Below are 19,100 nucleotides of genomic sequence, written 5' to 3' on the forward strand. Positions count from 1 at the left end.
AATATCAGCTCTTCCGTGCTGTTGTGGTGGAAAAGTTTTAGTGGGAGTGGAATGAAAGATTCGAGGAGTCGATCCTTTGGAGAATGTGAAGCCCAATGCAGGCGACCGTGGAGTTAAACGTGAGCGAGAGTGTGCGTGTGTGTGTGCGTGCGTGTGCGTGTGTATGTGTGTATGAGAGAGAGAGAGAGAGAGAGAGAGAGTGTAGGCGGGAGAGGAAAAGGGGCAGAGTTTCGTTGAGCGGGATCACAAGCAGTACAGACTGTCTTACAGCAACACTGTATCTACTTACGTGCCCGGAGGTTTAATCAGAATGGCTCTTGTACGGTAAGAAATAATGGATTTATTTCTGTTCTAAGTAAAAAAAGGGAGGGCAATTAACACTCTTGCTTTATTGAATTCATTTTTTTAATCAGTTTTGAGTTTGTGTGCACTGTTTGCAAATCATCACTGTTAGTTAAGCTTTACACTGTTACAGTGAAGAGTCACATATACTTGGCTCGCGTTATTTGTCTGAAATTGCAAACCATGACAGTCAGATAATATAAAGAAGAAAACAGTAGTAAACAGTAATAAATTATCAAGAAGCTGAGTATATCCACGCAGCAGTGTCTGAACACACAGACATCAAACCAGACCAGCTCATTCATACTATGACATGGTGTTGCCCTCAGGCAGGAAAGCACTTTTTTGATTATTACACCATGCCTTATTATTTTAAAAAAAAAGTTTTAATTTTAAAAGTTTAATGCCTGTATTTTAACATTTTTCACAAAATATCAAAAAATAATTTTGTTTTTTGTTAACTTACTAAAACAGTGTTTTTATTTATAGCTAAATGGCAACATTATGCAGCAAAATCACTTTTATTATGAATAAAAAGACACTAAAGCAATAGTAGTTATTATTTTATTTCTTCCAAAAAATAAATTAAATCTGTGCCATAAAGGGTTAAACCAGACTGGCTAATCCCAAGCAAAAGTTGTGCTTTTTTGTTTTATATTAGATTTATACATATTTTAAATCAGGCCTGCAGTTCCTTTAAAGGATAGCTGTCTACGTGTCACTGTTTGAGATAAGGCTATAATTTAGATTATTAGTCTGTGGTCTGCAGCCTGAATAAAAGTGAAAGTTTGAGCTCTGAATGCAGATCATAGCTTTGGAATTTGGGCTTAAAGAAAAAGAATGTCAGGAATTTTTAGTTAGTTACTACTGATTTATGCGCATGAATAATGAGTAGCAAATATGTAAACTGGTAACTGGTTAATATACACACTTAATATCTCCTGGTGGTGGTGGTCTGAGGTCCTGCTTGCCATTTTAAGCTTAAAAAAATTTAAAGGAGAACTCCAGTGTGAAATGAACTTGGGTTGTAGTGAAACATGATAACAAGTACAAACGTTTGTTGAATATTTCACCTCCGTTCACCCTTAGCGTTCCAAAATACAGCACTTCCAGCCGATGCTTCCAGCAGGCTCACAATGCTAGAGATAGTGTTGACCATGCAAAGAAATCACTACTTTTACACCATTAACATGTAGCTCAAAGTAGTTCTTTATTTGTATAATTCTGAAGGCCCTGACTTTTAAAACAAGTCACTGAGAACTTTAAAAATGCACAGATTTTGTTATAGTTTATTAAAAACTGTATATGTTTAGGTAGGATAGATGAACAGATTGCAAAATTCATTCAGTCCAAATACAGGAATATTATAGTGATATTTTCTTTGCATAGGAAACTCTATGCCCCTATTGCTAGAAATGTTACCCTGTATGGGGCATCAGCTAAAATCACTGTGTTTAATAATGCTGGGGGTAAACAGATATGGGCTATTATAAATCATATGCTTTTTTTTTTTTTTTTTTTTTTTTTACAAATTAATATTATTAGAATTTGAAATATAGATGCACTGAATATTCTGCAACCAAAATTGTTTGGCCACAAATGACAAAAGAAGCACTAGGTAAAAAGTAAAAAAAAAAATAATAATAATAATTTATACCCAACAATTATAATAACAAGCTACTTCATTTATGCAATCTTAAAGAAAAATATGGCGCCAAATTTATGAAAAACTACAAAAAAAATTGTGTTTGATATTCAGCCTAAGACAAATGTTCCATTATATTCAGCTATAAATATTTAAATTTGGCTGCACGCATAAAAGAAAACACAACTGGCCTTGTATAAACCAGTGGACATTCCACTCAGGGTGTAAGACAGCACTGGGACTCTATTTGTTCCAGTAAATGAGATAACAACACATTAAATCCTGGTAATGTTGTACATTTGCCATCTCACAAATCTCACACTAGTATGAGTTGCTACATCAACATGTGGTTGAAACATTGCATCAGCTCATACTTGTGATGTGACATATTTTTACATCTGGCTTGTTCTTTTCTCTTTAGGACTGTTCTCATGGCGTGGCTCCTAGCAGTGCTGAGCTTAGGTAAGTTTGTGTCTGTGCGTGGCTTCAGACTTTGGACAATAAAGTCCAAACAATATTCGTTTCTGCAGCGTCACAGGAAGTCTGGACTGAATAACAGCATGTCCATGTGAGAGATTATATGGGGTAGATAAGTGACTAGCCCTTTTCCTGACCCACTGACAGAAATGTTTCCTATTTCACGGGCCAGCACATGTTGCAGCAAAGTGCACACTCTTTAGTTTGCTTTTGAGTGCATGCTTGTATTTTTCTTTTACAGTGAGTAATTCTACTGGGTGTGTTCCCTTTTGCACGAGAAGATTATGATTGTTTTTTTTTGTAGAGTGATTTAAGATTGCTGCCTGGTGACTCAGGCTTTCCATTTCTGATCTTTTTACTGGCCTAGTAAAGACTGCAGTATCAGGAGTGAGGTGAAAATGTGTTTGCCCAAGATTAGATTTATACAAGGCTAGCTGGCATCGTGCGAATTTCCTTCCTTAGTGAGTAGTATGTTTGTGAGAGAGGGAGGAAGAGAGAGAGGGAGAGAGTGTTTGTACTCAGTAGACAGATATTATAAACCTGTCCTTGTGATGAAGGAAGTTGTTCTTGTGATTGAAAAACACGAACACTGTTCTCTTTTAGAAGAAGGAACTGAATCTTGAAAACAGTCAGAATACTAATGAGCTGACCTACACGACATGCTCTCACTTCTTCTTTTTCACCACATTAGCATTATATTCAATGTGAATCTTTGCCATTTCTATCTTATTCCCAAGCAAATATATATATCTTTTATTTTTTTCCTGAAATTTTAATACAAGTTTGCATTACTGTGTTCAATTTGTAGTAGCATTTGCTAATTATGCAACATTTAGACTAATGTAAAACATCGCTCTACAACAAAAACAGCCACCAGGGTCATGTAACCTTAAGGCTTGAATGAAATGGAAATGTGGAATCAGCACTATAACCCACAACTTGACGTCAGATAGTGAATGGAAGGTTTCACATTGACATCACGAGGCTTCTACAAAAAGCCAACTTTTTCCTAATAGTTGAATTAACCAATAAATTCACAATTACATTTTTATCTAAATCATTTATTTTTTCACATTTCTTTACAGATAGAACTGCAGCACAATCAGAAGTCCATGCCTCCGTTGGGGAGAACGTGATCCTGCCATGTACCTGCTCTACCATAACTGAAAAAGTTGTATGGCAAGCTGGTAAAACTATTGTGAACCATTATAAGAAGTCAGCGGAAAAGACAAATGAACCAGATCATCCATACAAGAACAGGAGTCTCTTCCTGAGTGAAGGAATTAAGGAACGCCAATGTTCTCTGCTTCTACGCCAAGTGACTGAGGCTGATGAGAAGAAATATACATGTTACACCATGGATGACGACAAATCTCTCAATGAATCCCATGTTTATTTGAAAATTAACCAAAGAAGAGTAGGTAAGCAATTAGAATACACTGAACCAGTGGTTCACAAACTAGTGCTCTGGAGGCTTCTGATGGCTCACAGTTATGCCCCATGTATTGTATCTTGGGTTGCAGAACAAAACTGGACCATCTTAGGGTTCCAGAACACTGGTTTAAGGACGACTGAATTATTTTCACTTTTGAATTAACTCAGGGCTGTCCAGTCTTATCCTGCATGACAAGTATAGCTGCATGTTTTCATTGGAGGGTCAGTGTGTGCTCCTCTTTCGGTTGGAATGAAAACATGCAGCCACACTGTCCCCCTGCAGATAAGACTGGAAACTGCCAGAATTAGCAATTGTAGAGAAATGCTAAATACTAAATGAAATGTTTTAATGTATCCACTATTAGTGTGTTATAGCTGTGTGCTTTGTGAATCTGGTTTACAGTCTTTTTTATTCATACATTATTTCCATATGCAATTAAAAACTCACAAATATGTTTTCTTTGTTTTAGAAACACCCACCCAACAACCACCTCCAAACACGGTTGCCGCTTCCTTATCACTGGTGGCTATCATGGTAATAATTCTGGCAATCATAATAATTGGGATCATGCTAAAGAGGAGACGTCGTCAAAGAATGGTAAGAATAATTTACTGTGATAAAGACATTTGTCTTTAACAAACAGTATGTTCTTTTTGTTGAGAATTCTGGGAATTCCATTTATATGCAGACATGAAATCCAGAATTGGTCACAAAGAAATGTAACATTTCTTAAAATTATTTCATTCAATACAATAAAAAATGCTAACAAACAATTTAGCTGTGTTTATCTGATTCGGATACACATTTAGAATAATGTGTATATACACACATCTTTGTTTGAAGTATTTGAATTCAGTAAACACAGTTTAATTTCTTTTTGCCTTGAACAGACAAACCACTTGTTAACAGTGTAGATTTCATAGCTGAGAGTTAAAAGAGCTCAATTAAGACTTTTTGTAAAGATTTTTATGTTTACTGTAAACATGTGGATAGTAAATATAATGACTATTTTTGCAGTGCATCCATTTCAAGAAATGCTATCTCACACTGTAAAATAGAAAATAGAAGTTGCCAGGTTTTTATAGAATTAAACATTTCACACCAAACCACTGAATTTGTTTACATGTCATTGGTGGAGTTCCCCTTTAAGCAGTGAGCCTTGCTTTAAAGGTTATATTGGCTTCTGCTTCAGGTTTTTTCAAGTTTTGTGTTTTTTGACATATGAAGCCAGTCAGAATTTTTAAGTTAAATTTATGGCTTTAGTCAGTATAAGTCATTTTACCTTATATATATTGGTTTCCTTGACCTGTTTTCAGTCTCTTAATTCAGATTTGTTTAATACAGTTACAGGAGAATCATCTGGACCCACAATCTGGACTTCCAATAATGGATCACAGCCCTGTGTGACGAAGACCACAAAGTTTACCTTCATTCCTGGGTGAGCCATGAATCATGGCTTGGACAGCTTGGACAGTACGAGATTAACAGCTGGACTGTTCTTGGGCATTTGGAATTGTGTTCATGGTGTTGATCACCTGTATACATATTCTATTGTACTGTAATGTACATTTTTACAGAAATTGATTTGGTAGGCTTTTTTTCTACTGTGATCGATTGTACTAGGGCAGATGTTTCTGCAGCGGGGGAGCGATACTGTGAAATTGCAGCTTGACAACATTTTCAGACATTCAAATTTCACATGATAATCTTATCTCTCAGTGTTTTGATATTAAAGTAAGCAGTGCTGTCTTTGGACTGGAACAGGAAAAACAGGTCATAGTAGACACATGAAACCTGTATTTTGGGGGGGGTTACCATGTTGGAAAACAAGTGCCGAATTACTGAATGTACAGTGTTGTCAGGGCTTGAACAGAACTAGTGAAAACATGCAGGAAGTAGGTGAAAGGTTAATGAATGTATTAAAGTAACTAAGTGAGAGATGAATGAAACTGAATCTGGAAGAACAGAGAGAGTGAATAGCTTCCTGGATATCGTTTTACTTGCTGTCCAATCATATTGTACTTTTTCTGAAGGTCAGTGGTGCATTAAATCAAAAGGACATTCACTGAATAACAGAGGGACACCATCACCCAAATGTTATTCTGTGCTCTATTCATTGAGAGTAGAAATGGATCAGATGTGTGCTTTGGCATTACTTTTTATAATTGATTTTATACTTAACCTATCCATCTGGGATGGCTTTCTTTTGGTGTGTGTTTTCATTCTTGTAGTGTACTCCCTATGGGATAGATTTGCTTGCTTGTATTTAATACAACATATATTTTTGTAAAGCAGAATTATGGATGTTATCACCACCAATAAACTTGTTTTGTATATATTATTTCATATACTTGGCTTTTTTATTTTTTTGCCCAATGTGTTCCAATATGATCTCACAATTAGTTCAGGCTGTAATGTTTTCTGGACATAACTGGCTTGTATAGCTAAAATCCAAGCTGGAACCCAATAGTTAATTATTTCATACTATTCAACACTTGGATGACCTTTTTATATTTTGTATACGCTATAATCCACCTTCACTGAGATGTAAAAGATTACACCATGCACAGAGTTGACCTGAAAAAACAGTGAAATCAGGTACTTTGGAATTTTTTAGGTTGGCTTGATTTGATTTTTCACAGTACAGAGATCAGCTGGATTAGTTGTGCGCGAGTGAACTTGTTGTTGAGGAAATAAAAAGGGATGGTCAGTTGCCAGAGTAAAACTTCCTTGCCGGTTCCTGCTGACTGCTTATTTATACTGGTTGGCTGCCAGATCAAAGAGGGCATAAAGCAACATCAAGATAAAAGATACATGTGATTTATGTTTGATTTAGTTTTATGTTGAGGACAGTAAAACAATAGATTATAGAGGGTAGCACTGACGTTATAATGGAAAGGTTTATGAGTGGCGCAACAGTCTAACACCGGCCCTGCCTTTAATGGATCCCTGTTAAGGCCAGAACCTTCCCTGGCTGGGAGTCCCTGGGAACATGACTGGCCTTGTTCTGTCTGGGTGGTAAGGATGTTTCCTATCACTGTCACAATTCTAGACAGTGTAGGCGTATGGAAGCTGACCGGCCAGCTGTGCAAAAATATTTCTGCATTTCCAAGAAGTTTGTGCTCTTATTCTTATTCAGAGGAAGTGCATGCTAGCATTTATTGTGTGGTGGGCGAGTTTTAAGCCATGTTGTTTAAATACACTTGAGGTGATGAAGCTTTTTGAAAACATTTATGACTAAAATTAAAATATGTTATATTTTTAAATTAAAAAAGTGACTGTAAAACAAATGCTAAGGTTATATTATTGGTATGTAATGATACTCACGGTACATTATGAGTGCAGACTATGCATTCTATATAAGGGGAGATGTGGTCATCATGCTCGACCTTCTCATGGGCCCTACTCATGGGTTTATTTGTGTTTATTTAGATGGTTATGGTGGTTCTCCATCCTGGTGTTGGTGTGGAAGATGGATAAGGTCTCCATTGATGGACCACCATATTAGAAAGGAATCACTGCTTGTAGGTGGTCATTTCTGTCTCTGCTATTTAGTAGATTGTCAGATTCACTTGACAAGAGTTTGTTGAGTCAATACAGCCTTATTCAGTTGCTCCTGGCACTGTTTATTTTGGAAAAAGGCCAGTGTTATTCTGGTTTTAGTCACCTACAGAAGGTTCTCTTTAACTCAGAAGGTTCCTCTGTGCATTTTATTATACTGTCAGCCTTATTCTTATTGGCTGTAGGGCTAATATATATTTTTTGCATTATACTGGTTAAATATAAAGTTACAAATTAACCCTCTGCTCCATAAACTCACTAGCCAGCTTCTAATCAGTTTCTGATTAATATCTTTGTAATAATATAGTTCACAAATATGTTTTCAACATTTCCTGAATCTATACAGTCTGACCTTTTGCATTTTCATATCACAAGATTGTTCATGACTCATCTGGAGTTATGAGGCTGTGAGTAAGGTTGAGGTTTCAACCGTTCCCCAAGGCCAGATTCTTTGCAGCCCTGATGAAGCATGTTTAATAGGAAGGTGACACTTAAAGTCATTCCATAATTATACACAATTAGAGAATTTCTTAACTGCGCTTTGGTATCACGAATATATTTATTAATAGAAACATAACATTTGATGCCTGTGAGTTTGTTAAGCCCAGATGTTTACTCGAACCCATAGATTGTATTGTAAGTTGGGCAGAGCCATATTAAGCTATCTTACACCCCACCAATAATATATTTTCACGGCTTGCTCCTGCACCACTTAAATAGCAACCATGCTTGGGAATATATCTACGCTGATAGGTGTGGTGGTCACAAAATTAGGTGTGTTCAGATACATTTCTGGCGTATTGCTATCTTGTCACAGGAAAACATAGGTGCATCACTGACTAAAATTACCCTACACAGATGGCAACCATCAGACATTCATTTCGGACTAGTTCATAAATAAAATTAACTAGTGTGAACAAGTAGGTCAGTTTTCTGTGCTGAGAAGCTTAGGACACATCCAGGTAGCTTTGCCCCTGAAATAGCAATCTGCCAAAGTCAGAGTGCACCTGGCTCTTAAATGGAATGGCAAGTGACTTGCTGAGGATTATTGCACCTTACACCCAAAACACACCAGGATTAATCCAGAGAATTAGTACATGCCTTTTGCTCATTTTGACAAGCACAAGGCATACTTTTCCTGTGGTTACGATAGCAAAGACACACTGACACGCCCTAAAGAAAACAGCACAGAATGAGGATGCCAGCTTGCCTAAAGATGGCTAAAATAGAGCCATTGTTGTTTGTATATGGCTAAAAATGTATTTACTATTAGAATTAACATACAAAATTAAATTAATATGTGATATTTTATTGTTGTATATGCTGGAAAGCGTCTAACTTCAGTTTGTGCTGCATTAAAGACTGTTATGAGAATCTCACTTTAGAAGGAGTTCATATTGTGCTTTCTACTGGGAAACTGTGATATGGTTAGTGGGGTGAATTGCTCTTTCAAGTAGGAAGAGGCTTTGACATTGATACCCAGATGAGTGAGGAGGGAAACCTTATATTCAGCCCTAGCAGAGATGAGAAGCCACTAAAGACAATAGAGAGTGTTGTGATGTCTTCATATTTTGTTACTCTCGTCAGGATCGAGCTGCACTGTTCTGAATGTACTGTAATATTAAAATATTTTTTCTCCAAATGCCAACAGTCCATGGCAATAATTCAGTCTGAAGAAGACAACAACATGAATCAACATTTAAACAGCATCTGATACAGTGAAATGAGTAAGATGTTTGGCAATAGTGTCTGAGATAATGAAAAGACATCCTGCAGAGGTGTGGTGTCTGATAGGGGCTTCAAAGGTGAGTTAAGGGTCAAATCTGTCATCAAGATTTAAAGCTGATGAGGAGAATGGCATGAATTGACTGGAGAATATAATGTTGGTTATGGAGGTTGACTATGGCGCTATGGGGATGGAAAGACGTTTCATCCACACCTTTTTCTCGCTTAGGTGGTGATTGTCAATAGAGGGGTTGATGATGGCTAATGATGACGAAGCGGCAGAATGAATGTTTATTTGTTTCTATGAGGGAACATTCATAAAATAAAAAAGGGGGCCAAGGACTGACGCCTGGGGGACTCCACAGTTCACAATGTTTTTCTGTGTGTTTTTTCAGTGTGTTTCTGGGATAGGTAAATGCAATGCTTTGTAAACAAACTATTTTGTTGTAGAGTGCAAATAAATCATTACAGTAATTTTCCAAACTCTGGTAGAAATCCTTTACTGGACAGTAAAGATATTTACTATAGTAAAAAATGATCAACTAATACCCTTAATTCTTAAATAAACAATGGATACGCTATATACAGTATACTGCTATCTGTGATAAACATAGAGCAAATCTGAGTGTCTTACTAAAGACACTAGTTTAAGTTATTATTATTATTATACTTATATTTCAAAATGTTTAGTTTAGGATGTGGTTATTGTAAAAGATAAAGTGTTAAAAACTGAAGAACATATTCTGCAAGAACCATAAAGTACAGAAACTACGTAACAGTTGACGTCATTTGCCATTGTGTTCCTCTTTCTGGGTGGTTTAAATATAAATATAAATCTTGGTACACAGCAAATTAGCCGGTATTGAAGCAATGCTTTCTTGATTGAACACTTTGCAAATTTGCTTTGTAGACCCATAGAAATTCTCCAGAATTTGATGGAAAGAAATTTTGCTTGCTTGTATTTAATACAACATATATTTTTGTAAAGCAGAATTATGGATGTTATCACCACCAATAAACTTGTTTTGTATATATTATTTCATATACTTGGCTTTTCCATTTTTTTGCCCAATGTGTTCCAATAAGATCTCACGATTAGTTCATGCTGTAATGTCTGGTTTATTTTTTAGAGATACTTTTTTAGAGATAATTAATTTTAGAGATTTGGAGATAATTGCCATTTTTGGACAGAACATAAAGTTTAAAATTGAAGCATATATGAAGCAGTATATTCATCAGTCATAACTTTAGAACCATGTGCATAAAATTGTCTGGGTCCCCTTTAGCCACCAAAACTACCGTTAACACATTGAGGCACATACTCTATAAGAAATAGCAGTAAAGTCAAGCCATGGACTTTCATGACCCTGTGGTCAGTTTATTGGTTTTATTGGTTGTCCTTCCAGAACTCCAGGAGCAGGATTAGACAACCCTGCCCAAGGTCTGGATGTGGGCCTACTAATACTGTATTATGTATTATGTGTTAGTCAATGAATAACAAACCTTAGACAAATAGCTAGATGATACAGTTGGTAATCTTGAGACCTATTATTCAGTAACTCCTTTAGTAAGCATACATTAATCAGCCATAACATTATAAACTTAGCTAAAACTGTGCAGCTGCCCCCCAGCTGCTAAAAAACACCTCTGACCCATTGAGGCATGGACTCAACAAGACGCAGCCAACATTTAATGCTAGAGAAAATGACATGGGCTAGCCTTTGCTTTCCATGGGTGTCAGTCATCATCAGCGCCGATGATCCTCATGTAGGTTCACTGGATGTCCTACCCCAGTTATGTTTTAGTAAGATAAACTAGTATTAATAGTTATCACCAGGTAATGTAACTCAGTAAAATGAAACTCAACCAACATTGAGAAAACTATGTATGTACCAGGGCTCCTTCTATACTATTAATAAATACATATTTGCCATTTGTTTCTGGCACCAGGTATTTGCATATTGGGTGTGTCCTTCCACTTTACTTACCATCAGTGTGTTGTCTGGTGCCCACAGCTATGGCCAATTTATACTTCTTCTTTATACTATGTTTCTGTCCACACATTCTGCCTTCGCAGTTTAAACTGCAGACCATATTAAAGCCGCTGATACGCGCATTCAGAAGTATAAACACACTCCTCTGCGTAGCACACTCTTGCTGGATACGCATAGGCTACAGCGAAGGTTTGACGCAGAAGTATAAATTGGGCTTTACTTCTTATGAGTTGGGCAGCTACCATCTGTCAGTGTTGTAGGCTGTAAGAGCAAGTTACTTTTAATCTGTGTTGCTGATGGTGACCATGTGTTGGCCTAATGATACAGGATTGTACTGTTACTGTTGACACATTTATAAAAATAGGGTAAAAAATATTGTATCTTTGTTATAATAAGTTAAGAAAACAGAAAGATTTTTTGTGAAGTTATCATTTTGCTTTGCCTCAGTTAATTTGTAGAGACACAACATGTTATATTAATTCAATCTAACTCAGCTAGGTCTTCATTTTGCTTTCGGTTCAGCTTTTCCAGTTTTTTTGCTTTCAACACATCAAACTTCATAATTACAGGTCTCACTTTTTTGACTTGCTGCCTAACCACGTAAACGCTGCTGTTTATTTCCCACTGGTATAATCTGGCCAGTTTGCATTGCTTTGCATGTAATTACCGAATGACTAATCTTTAAGAATTAATCAAATCCCTGATAATAAGAGGTTTACATATCCTATCTCTTGGCATTTGTCAATGTAATAGGACAAACATTGTTTTTTTTCACTTCACTTGTTGTTGGTTTTAATGTTGTTGGCTGATGAGTGATCAGGGTATGCTTGTGAAAGCACTTAAGCATACAAAATGTTCTATATTGTAAGCAGGATTTGTGGTTCTCAGTGGTGTCAGAACTTTCAGAAGGTTTCCCTACTAAAACTACAGCAGCAGAAGTGATAGTGTTATTGAGGAAAAGCTCCCTTTGCAAAAAAAGAAGTGTTGTAGACAAATGCCCAAATTCCTTACATACTTTCTGTTCACCTTTTAGAAAATCCCTAGTATGTGTGTGTTTGAGTGTGTTTGTGTGTATGTGTGTGTGTGTGTGTGTATGTGTCTGAGAGAGAGAGAGAGAGAGAGAGAGAGAGAGAGAGAGAGAGAAAGTGACGATACTGCATTGAACTGTACCCTTTCTAAAGTTAGCTTTGGCTTTGGGGAAAGTACCTAGCTTTTTTTGTTCCATTCACTGGGCAGTCGGGGAAAGTACGCTATTCTGCAATATTAGTGTTTAGGGACCAGCAATGTTATACCGTGTCACACATTTGTCGTTGTCTATTAAATTTAACAGAGAACATCAAGATCAGTTTGTTTCAGTTTTAGTCAGTAGGACAGGTATTTAAATATTAACATTTAGCATGACCACAGTAGTATCAGAACAGCTAAAAAGGTAATCTGCTCATGCACTGTGAAAGTTATAAATGAGTAAACCTTATTTAGTTAACACAAAATGCATTTATTACTTGTTGTTGATAAAAAAATGAATTCACTAATAGTTTGGAGTTCAGATAATTAGCAGTATTAAATTTAGGGCTATAAAAGCTAATCAATGATAATCAAAATAGTTGGCAACTATAATTTAATAATCAAATAGTTAGGCATGCATTATTATAAACATAAGCACAGTTACTATACTTCTTTACTCACCATCAGTGTGTAGTCATGTATAGCTATCCTCCTGTGTAATACGTATAAAAATACGAACCGCTTGCTAATATCGCCCTGGCTTACCAGAACAGAGATGTATGGTGGCATTAGCTGCTAACCGCTAGCAGTAGCGGTTAGCTGCTAATGCTAATGCTTCAGCCTTAGTGCTAGAGAAATTTACTTACTAAATCTAAGCTTACCCTAAATAAATGGAAGTATTTTTCTCACCTAAATAAACCATTTTCAAGAGAGAAATCTGTGTAGATTAAAATCCAGCGCTCGTTTAAATTTAAAAGAAAGTGTTTTTTTTTTATTAAAGTTTTGTTTACTTAGCTTAGCTGTATTTAACTTAGTTTACCTACCCCTACCCTAAAACAGTAGATAGCCATGTTTACCTTGTAATGGAACGTGACACAAGGCATTTGGTGAACAGGTTTCACCAGGAAATTACTGCAGGTGACTTTCCAGCTCTTCTACAGGACACATGTCTTACCTGTTCGTGCGGTGCAGAGCTGTGTAAAGTGTTAAGAGTCAACATATCAGGATAAAACTGTTGTTTGAATTGAGTTGTTATACTGTATATGCTTTTATTTAAGGCGTTACAACAGCTTGCAGTACTCTTGCTGTTTGTTTTAGTGACTTGGTCATTTATTTAATGATTATGGCTTATCTTGTCTCTGCTGATGTCCCACCCTGCAGAGTCAGTCTTCAACACTAATCTAAAACACATGGTCCAGTTATATAGACCCTCAGGGGCTTGGGAACATTTGAGTCAGATGTGTTGGATCAGAATTTTTAAGGTTAACAGATCTTCAGTGCCAAGACTGAACACTCCTGTTCAAGGCCAGTGTATGGGCCTTTACACGTACATATTAATACCTTTATACTAGTTAATGAATAATGAGCCTTAGACAAACAACAAAATGATAAGCCTGCTAATCATAAGACTGTAAGATTATTCAGTAACTACTTCAGTCTGAAATGTGTGAGTGTGTTAGTGGGTTAATGAGATAACATATATTTAGCAAATGCAGTTTTGTACTGAATTCAGTTAAATTTAAAATTTAAAGTTGTTAAAGTCATACTTTCATAAAATATACTTATTTTACACTGATATAACACAAATAATCAATGCATGTATTATAAAGTTATTAAATGTTATAATAATGTTATATAAACATTAGAAACACTAAAACATTATTCTCTAATAAAACTTTAATGTCCCATGAATTTTGCCATTTCCCATATAAGGGTTAATTAGATAACATATTTAGCAAATGCAGTTTTGTACTAAATTCAGTTAAATTTCACAGTTGTATATTTATATTTCATACTTTTATGAAACACGTATTTTACACTGATATAACACAAATAATGTATGCATATATTATAATGTTATTAAGTGTTATAATAATGTTATATAAACATTAGAAACACTAAAACACTCTTCTCTAATAAAAATTCAGTGTCCCATGAATTTTGCCATTTCCCATATGAGGTTAATGAGATAACATATATTTAGCAAAGGCAGTTTTGTACTGAATTCAGTTAAATTTCACTGTTTTATATTTATATTACATACTTTTATAAAACACTTATTTTACACTGATATAACACAAATAATGTATGCATGTATTATTATCTTAAAGAACTGTTATAATAATGTTATACAAACATTAGAAACAATAAAACATTCTTCTCTAATAAAACTTTAGTGTCCCATGAATTTTGCCATTTCCCATATGAGGTTAATGAGATAACATATATTTAGCAAAGGCAGTTTTGTACTGAATTCAGTTAAATTTCACTGTTTTATATTTATATTCCATACTTCTATAACATATACTTATTTTACACTGATAAAACACAAATAATGTATGCATGTATTACAATGTTACAAAGTGTTATACTAATGTTATATAAACACTAGAAACACTAAAACATTCTTCTCTAATAAAACTTTAGTGTCCCATGAATTTTGCCATTTCCCATAAAAGATAAAGAGCACTGCACCAACCTGAGGAACATGCGTATGGGGCTTTTTGCATTGAAAGTGGATGCAATTTATTTTATTATTTATTTAAAAAAATCGTTGCTTGTCTGTTTGCATAGTCAATTTTAACCAGACACTACTGGTCACGATCATTACCACCCACTGCACTGTCCACTGTGGGTGATAATACCTTTTTTGACATAATCCATACTGTACATAACAATGTGCATCCAAGGAATGTTAAATGTCCGCATAACTTCAGAAATGGAATGTCCCACCCCAGGCATGTGTGGGTTTTCCCAAGATAGACTTTCCCAAGTCTGTTGAGGCAACACGACATGCTCCACTTACTTACAACACTTTTTTAGATGATACAGTGAAAGATCCATAATGACTTGGCATAAAAGCACTACTAGTACATCGTAAAAAATGAGAAAATCATTGAAAAGTTTGTCTGTTTCTCCAAACCATCACTGACAGTCAGTAAATTTTGCATTTTATTTGGAAATAAAGGGAGCAGAGTCTGGGGGAAGAGTGGAGAGACACACAGTCCAAACTGCTTGAGGTCTAGTGTGAAGTTTCCACCAATCAGTGATGGTATGGAGAGACATGTCATCTGCTGGTGTTGATCCACTGTGTTTTATTATCAAGTCCAAAGTCAGTGCAGTTTTGTTTTTTCCGCAAAATCTTACAGCACTTCATGCTTCCCTCTGCTACTGACAACTTTTATGGAGATGCAGATTTCATTTTCCAGCAGGACTTGGCACACTGCCCACTCTTCCAAAAGTAATAATTGGACTTATATGATATTCTAATTTTCTGAGACCCTGATTTTTGGGTTTTCATTGGCTGTAAGCCATAATCATCAACAATAAAAGAAATAAACTAAAATAGATCACTCTTTCACATTATGAAATGAATTACTGAAACAGAATAGCTTTTCAATTATATTCAACATTTTTGGGATGCATTAGTATATGTTAAATATATGTTAAAAGTCCATAATAAAGTTATCCTTTTGGAAATGCAGTATGACCACCTACAGTGTTTCTACATTGATTGATATGTTGATATTTTATTTCTTGCTGAATATTGCATATTATATATCATATGATGTGCCCAGGTTCAGTGATGAAAAAATAGGGGTTAAAAATACGCCCAGCTGGGTTGTACACTTGTTTATAGGGCCTAGGTGGGACCCAAATGAGATTAAGGTGGGCTGTAATGATGTGGCTACACATGAACAAACTCACTCAGAACTCACTCAGAACCCATGACCACCTGGAACCCACCCAACCCTTGTTATATTCATGCGAGCCCATGAGCCCCACATCAGCATGTTGGCTGGGAAAAGAGGATCTGTCTCCTGGGAATGGGTTTCAGTTTGAGCTGTATTGTTTTGGAGATCATTATCTATAGTTATGGTTCTTTATTTAAAATGTGTTCCCGATAGCTGATTAAGAAAAGGCTGAAAATAATATTTTAAACTGTCAATATTGCCTGGGTTTGTTTTAACACTTTTTCTCCAAAAGTTCAACCAGAAATCACATAAATCAATAATTCAAATGAAGCCCATATACAGGAATGCTTTGGTAAAGCTTAGAGCATGTTTATGCATTATGAATGCATTACTTCAGAGGTGGTCAAAGACAGTTTTTAAACAAGTGTAAATGGAATGTGTTTACTGTAATAGGATTCTTTTGGGCAAGCAGAAATACTGAATATCGAAAAAAAATAATCTGTTGATCTTGGATTCTCCGGCACTCTGTTTCTCTCCCTTGCTGTGATTGTGTGTGTGTGTGTGTGTGTGCACTCTGAGAAATAGTTAGATGAGGGTAACAATACTGTACAAATCTGTACCCCATCAACTTTTAAAGGTACATGTTTGACCTTGCATAGTACTGTTTAATACCTGCATAGATACAAAGCTTTGAAAAGTACAGAAGTAATGAATTCAGTAGTTCATGTTTTTTTTATGTTATATTACTTTCATTAGTAATTTATTAAATTAAATAAATTAATAATTAAAATAGTCTTTTTAAAGGTACAACATTGTCTTTTGAAAGGTTCAACACTGTCATTTTAAAGGCACAGTTGGTCTTGTCAGTGTGGCAGTACCCTGTGGATACAAATATGTACCATTAAAAAAGGTACAATACAGTGGCTTGCGAAAGTATTCATACCCCTTGAACACTTTTTTTCAGCACAAAGTAGCACAATTGAAATTAATTGATTTGAATTTAAATGAAAATGATACATTGTTTTCAAAATTTTTATGAAATAAAATTCTGAAAAGTGTGGTGTGCAAAAGTATTCAGCCCCCTTTACTCTGAAACCCTAAATAAAATCCAATTCTTAAGGTAGACAAGTAAGTTAGTAGAGTAAGTTAATTTGCAGATTAAATACTACGTTTCATTTTCTGATAAAGCCGTGAGAAGTATTTATCATTCACTATTCAAGGCATTACACAACACACCATTAACCTATATAAATTTGAAAGAGCCTGTGTATGTATTTTACTGCGAAGTGTGAGACATTGAGAGTCCAGTGAAAACGTACTCCTGTTGTCTCGGACACAAACACAAAGCAACCCTAGTGGCCTACTTTTCCTAAAGTCCTGTTTAACCTGAGCTTCCCTGTGATTTGAAATACAGATAATCATGACAAAAAAAAATCTGATTTCAAGTGCACACTTGTCTGCCTGGCTTTATAACATTGCGTGCCCTGATGATTCATGTTCACCTGCATGGCTATTCCGTCGAGGTGAAAGGTTGCTTTAAATAGCATTTTATCAATAGAGTTTATCAATTGTGTGTGATAGCACAAAAATATCTTTATGCAGGCTAAGAATAAACAGTAAACTGGGTATTCTCCTTTGTTTGTTTGATTTGGATGTTTGTTAGGAATGTAAATATTGTTGTTGTCATGCAAGAAAACAAGTAAATAACTTTCACATGGATGGAAGGCACCAGAACATTTCTACTGGCCCAAATAATTAATAAATGTAGAAAATTGTAAAAACAAAAAACAAAAAAACAATGTAAAAACATGTAAAAACCATACACTGCCTGTTAAGAAAGCCATAAAGCATCCATGCTTCTTATTGTTTTTATATCATAATGAATGATGAGATGAGAAAGATTTATAACCCTAGTTGCCATTCAGATACAATTCCCTATAAAAAGCACAATACATTTTAATTCAAAATATATCCTATAAAGTGAGTGATGAATAAATAAGATGAAAAATAAAGGTGACTTATTACCAGAATTAGTTGTTTTGTAATATAACTTTTACAGATAAGAAATTGCAAAAAATAAGTATTTTTTATTTTTATTTATTTATTTATTTATTTTTGCATGACCCTGACAATATAATAATCATAATATCTAGTGATTTGATATTTGACCTCTGGTAAAACTTTTGGCATTTGGCACAACAACATATAAAAGAAGTCTACCCCTAATCATCACACTCCATTATAGATATGAATTTAGGCATATGTGAAATCTGATACATAAACTGAATTTTAACCTGATATCAAAACCTGATTGTTCACATCTGCGTCAGCAGTAACTGTTTTGCATTTACTAAGTGTGTTATGCAACAGGGAACGTGATATGCTCTGCATATAATCAAGCTGTCGCAACAATAGAGCTCGTTGTCAGGTTTTACTGAAGATGCTAGCTTTTATATCAACTCAGTGTTCACCCATGAATACAACAACCTCCAGGCCTTCCCAGGAAGTAACTCTCCTAACCTGTGAAGGTGAATGTAGGCACGAATTCAGCACGCTTACATAACCCTGGTCATAAAAACGACATTAGAATAACATCTGAAATCAATATGTCTGAGAGCAGACATCCAAGAGGAACTACACAGATCCACAAAAAGAATAAAAACATTGATTATCTACTTACAACAGCACTTGTCAGGTCAGGGGGTGGGATATACAGTGAGGTTTGTAAGTATTTGGACAGTGACATAATACTTCAGAGTTTCGCCTCGCCTATTTGCATTTGAAACATTTGAAATTAAGTGCAGAATTGAAAAATATTGAATTTACTGTTTGGAATTTACAATCATTTAAACACGCTGTAAAATTACATTTAAACATGCAGTAAAAAACACACAATAGGCAACATGTGCCACTCCAACATGTGTTAATTTAATACCAACAGTGCTGATTTAACACTAAAAAAAATACTGTGTAGCCTTAAAAATGATCAAGTCAAGACAAGT

At 35.3% G+C, this 19,100-nt stretch overlaps 1 protein-coding gene across 1 annotated transcript; it reads left to right on the forward strand.

Moving 5' to 3' along the window:
- Nucleotides 1-218: 218 nt before the first annotated feature.
- si:dkey-192g7.3 (uncharacterized) lies at nucleotides 219-6,240 on the forward strand. The gene is made up of 5 exons (XM_049485005.1): nucleotides 219-324; nucleotides 2,409-2,449; nucleotides 3,550-3,885; nucleotides 4,369-4,496; nucleotides 5,244-6,240. The coding sequence occupies exons 1-5, from the start codon at nucleotides 311-313 to the stop codon at nucleotides 5,304-5,306; spliced, it is 582 nt and encodes a 193-aa protein (XP_049340962.1). The 5' UTR covers nucleotides 219-310; the 3' UTR covers nucleotides 5,307-6,240.
- Nucleotides 6,241-19,100: the final 12,860 nt, after the last annotated feature.

The sequence above is a fragment of the Astyanax mexicanus genome, chromosome 11, assembly GCF_023375975.1.
Source record: "Astyanax mexicanus isolate ESR-SI-001 chromosome 11, AstMex3_surface, whole genome shotgun sequence".
Classification (NCBI taxonomy): Eukaryota; Metazoa; Chordata; class Actinopteri; order Characiformes; family Acestrorhamphidae; genus Astyanax; species Astyanax mexicanus.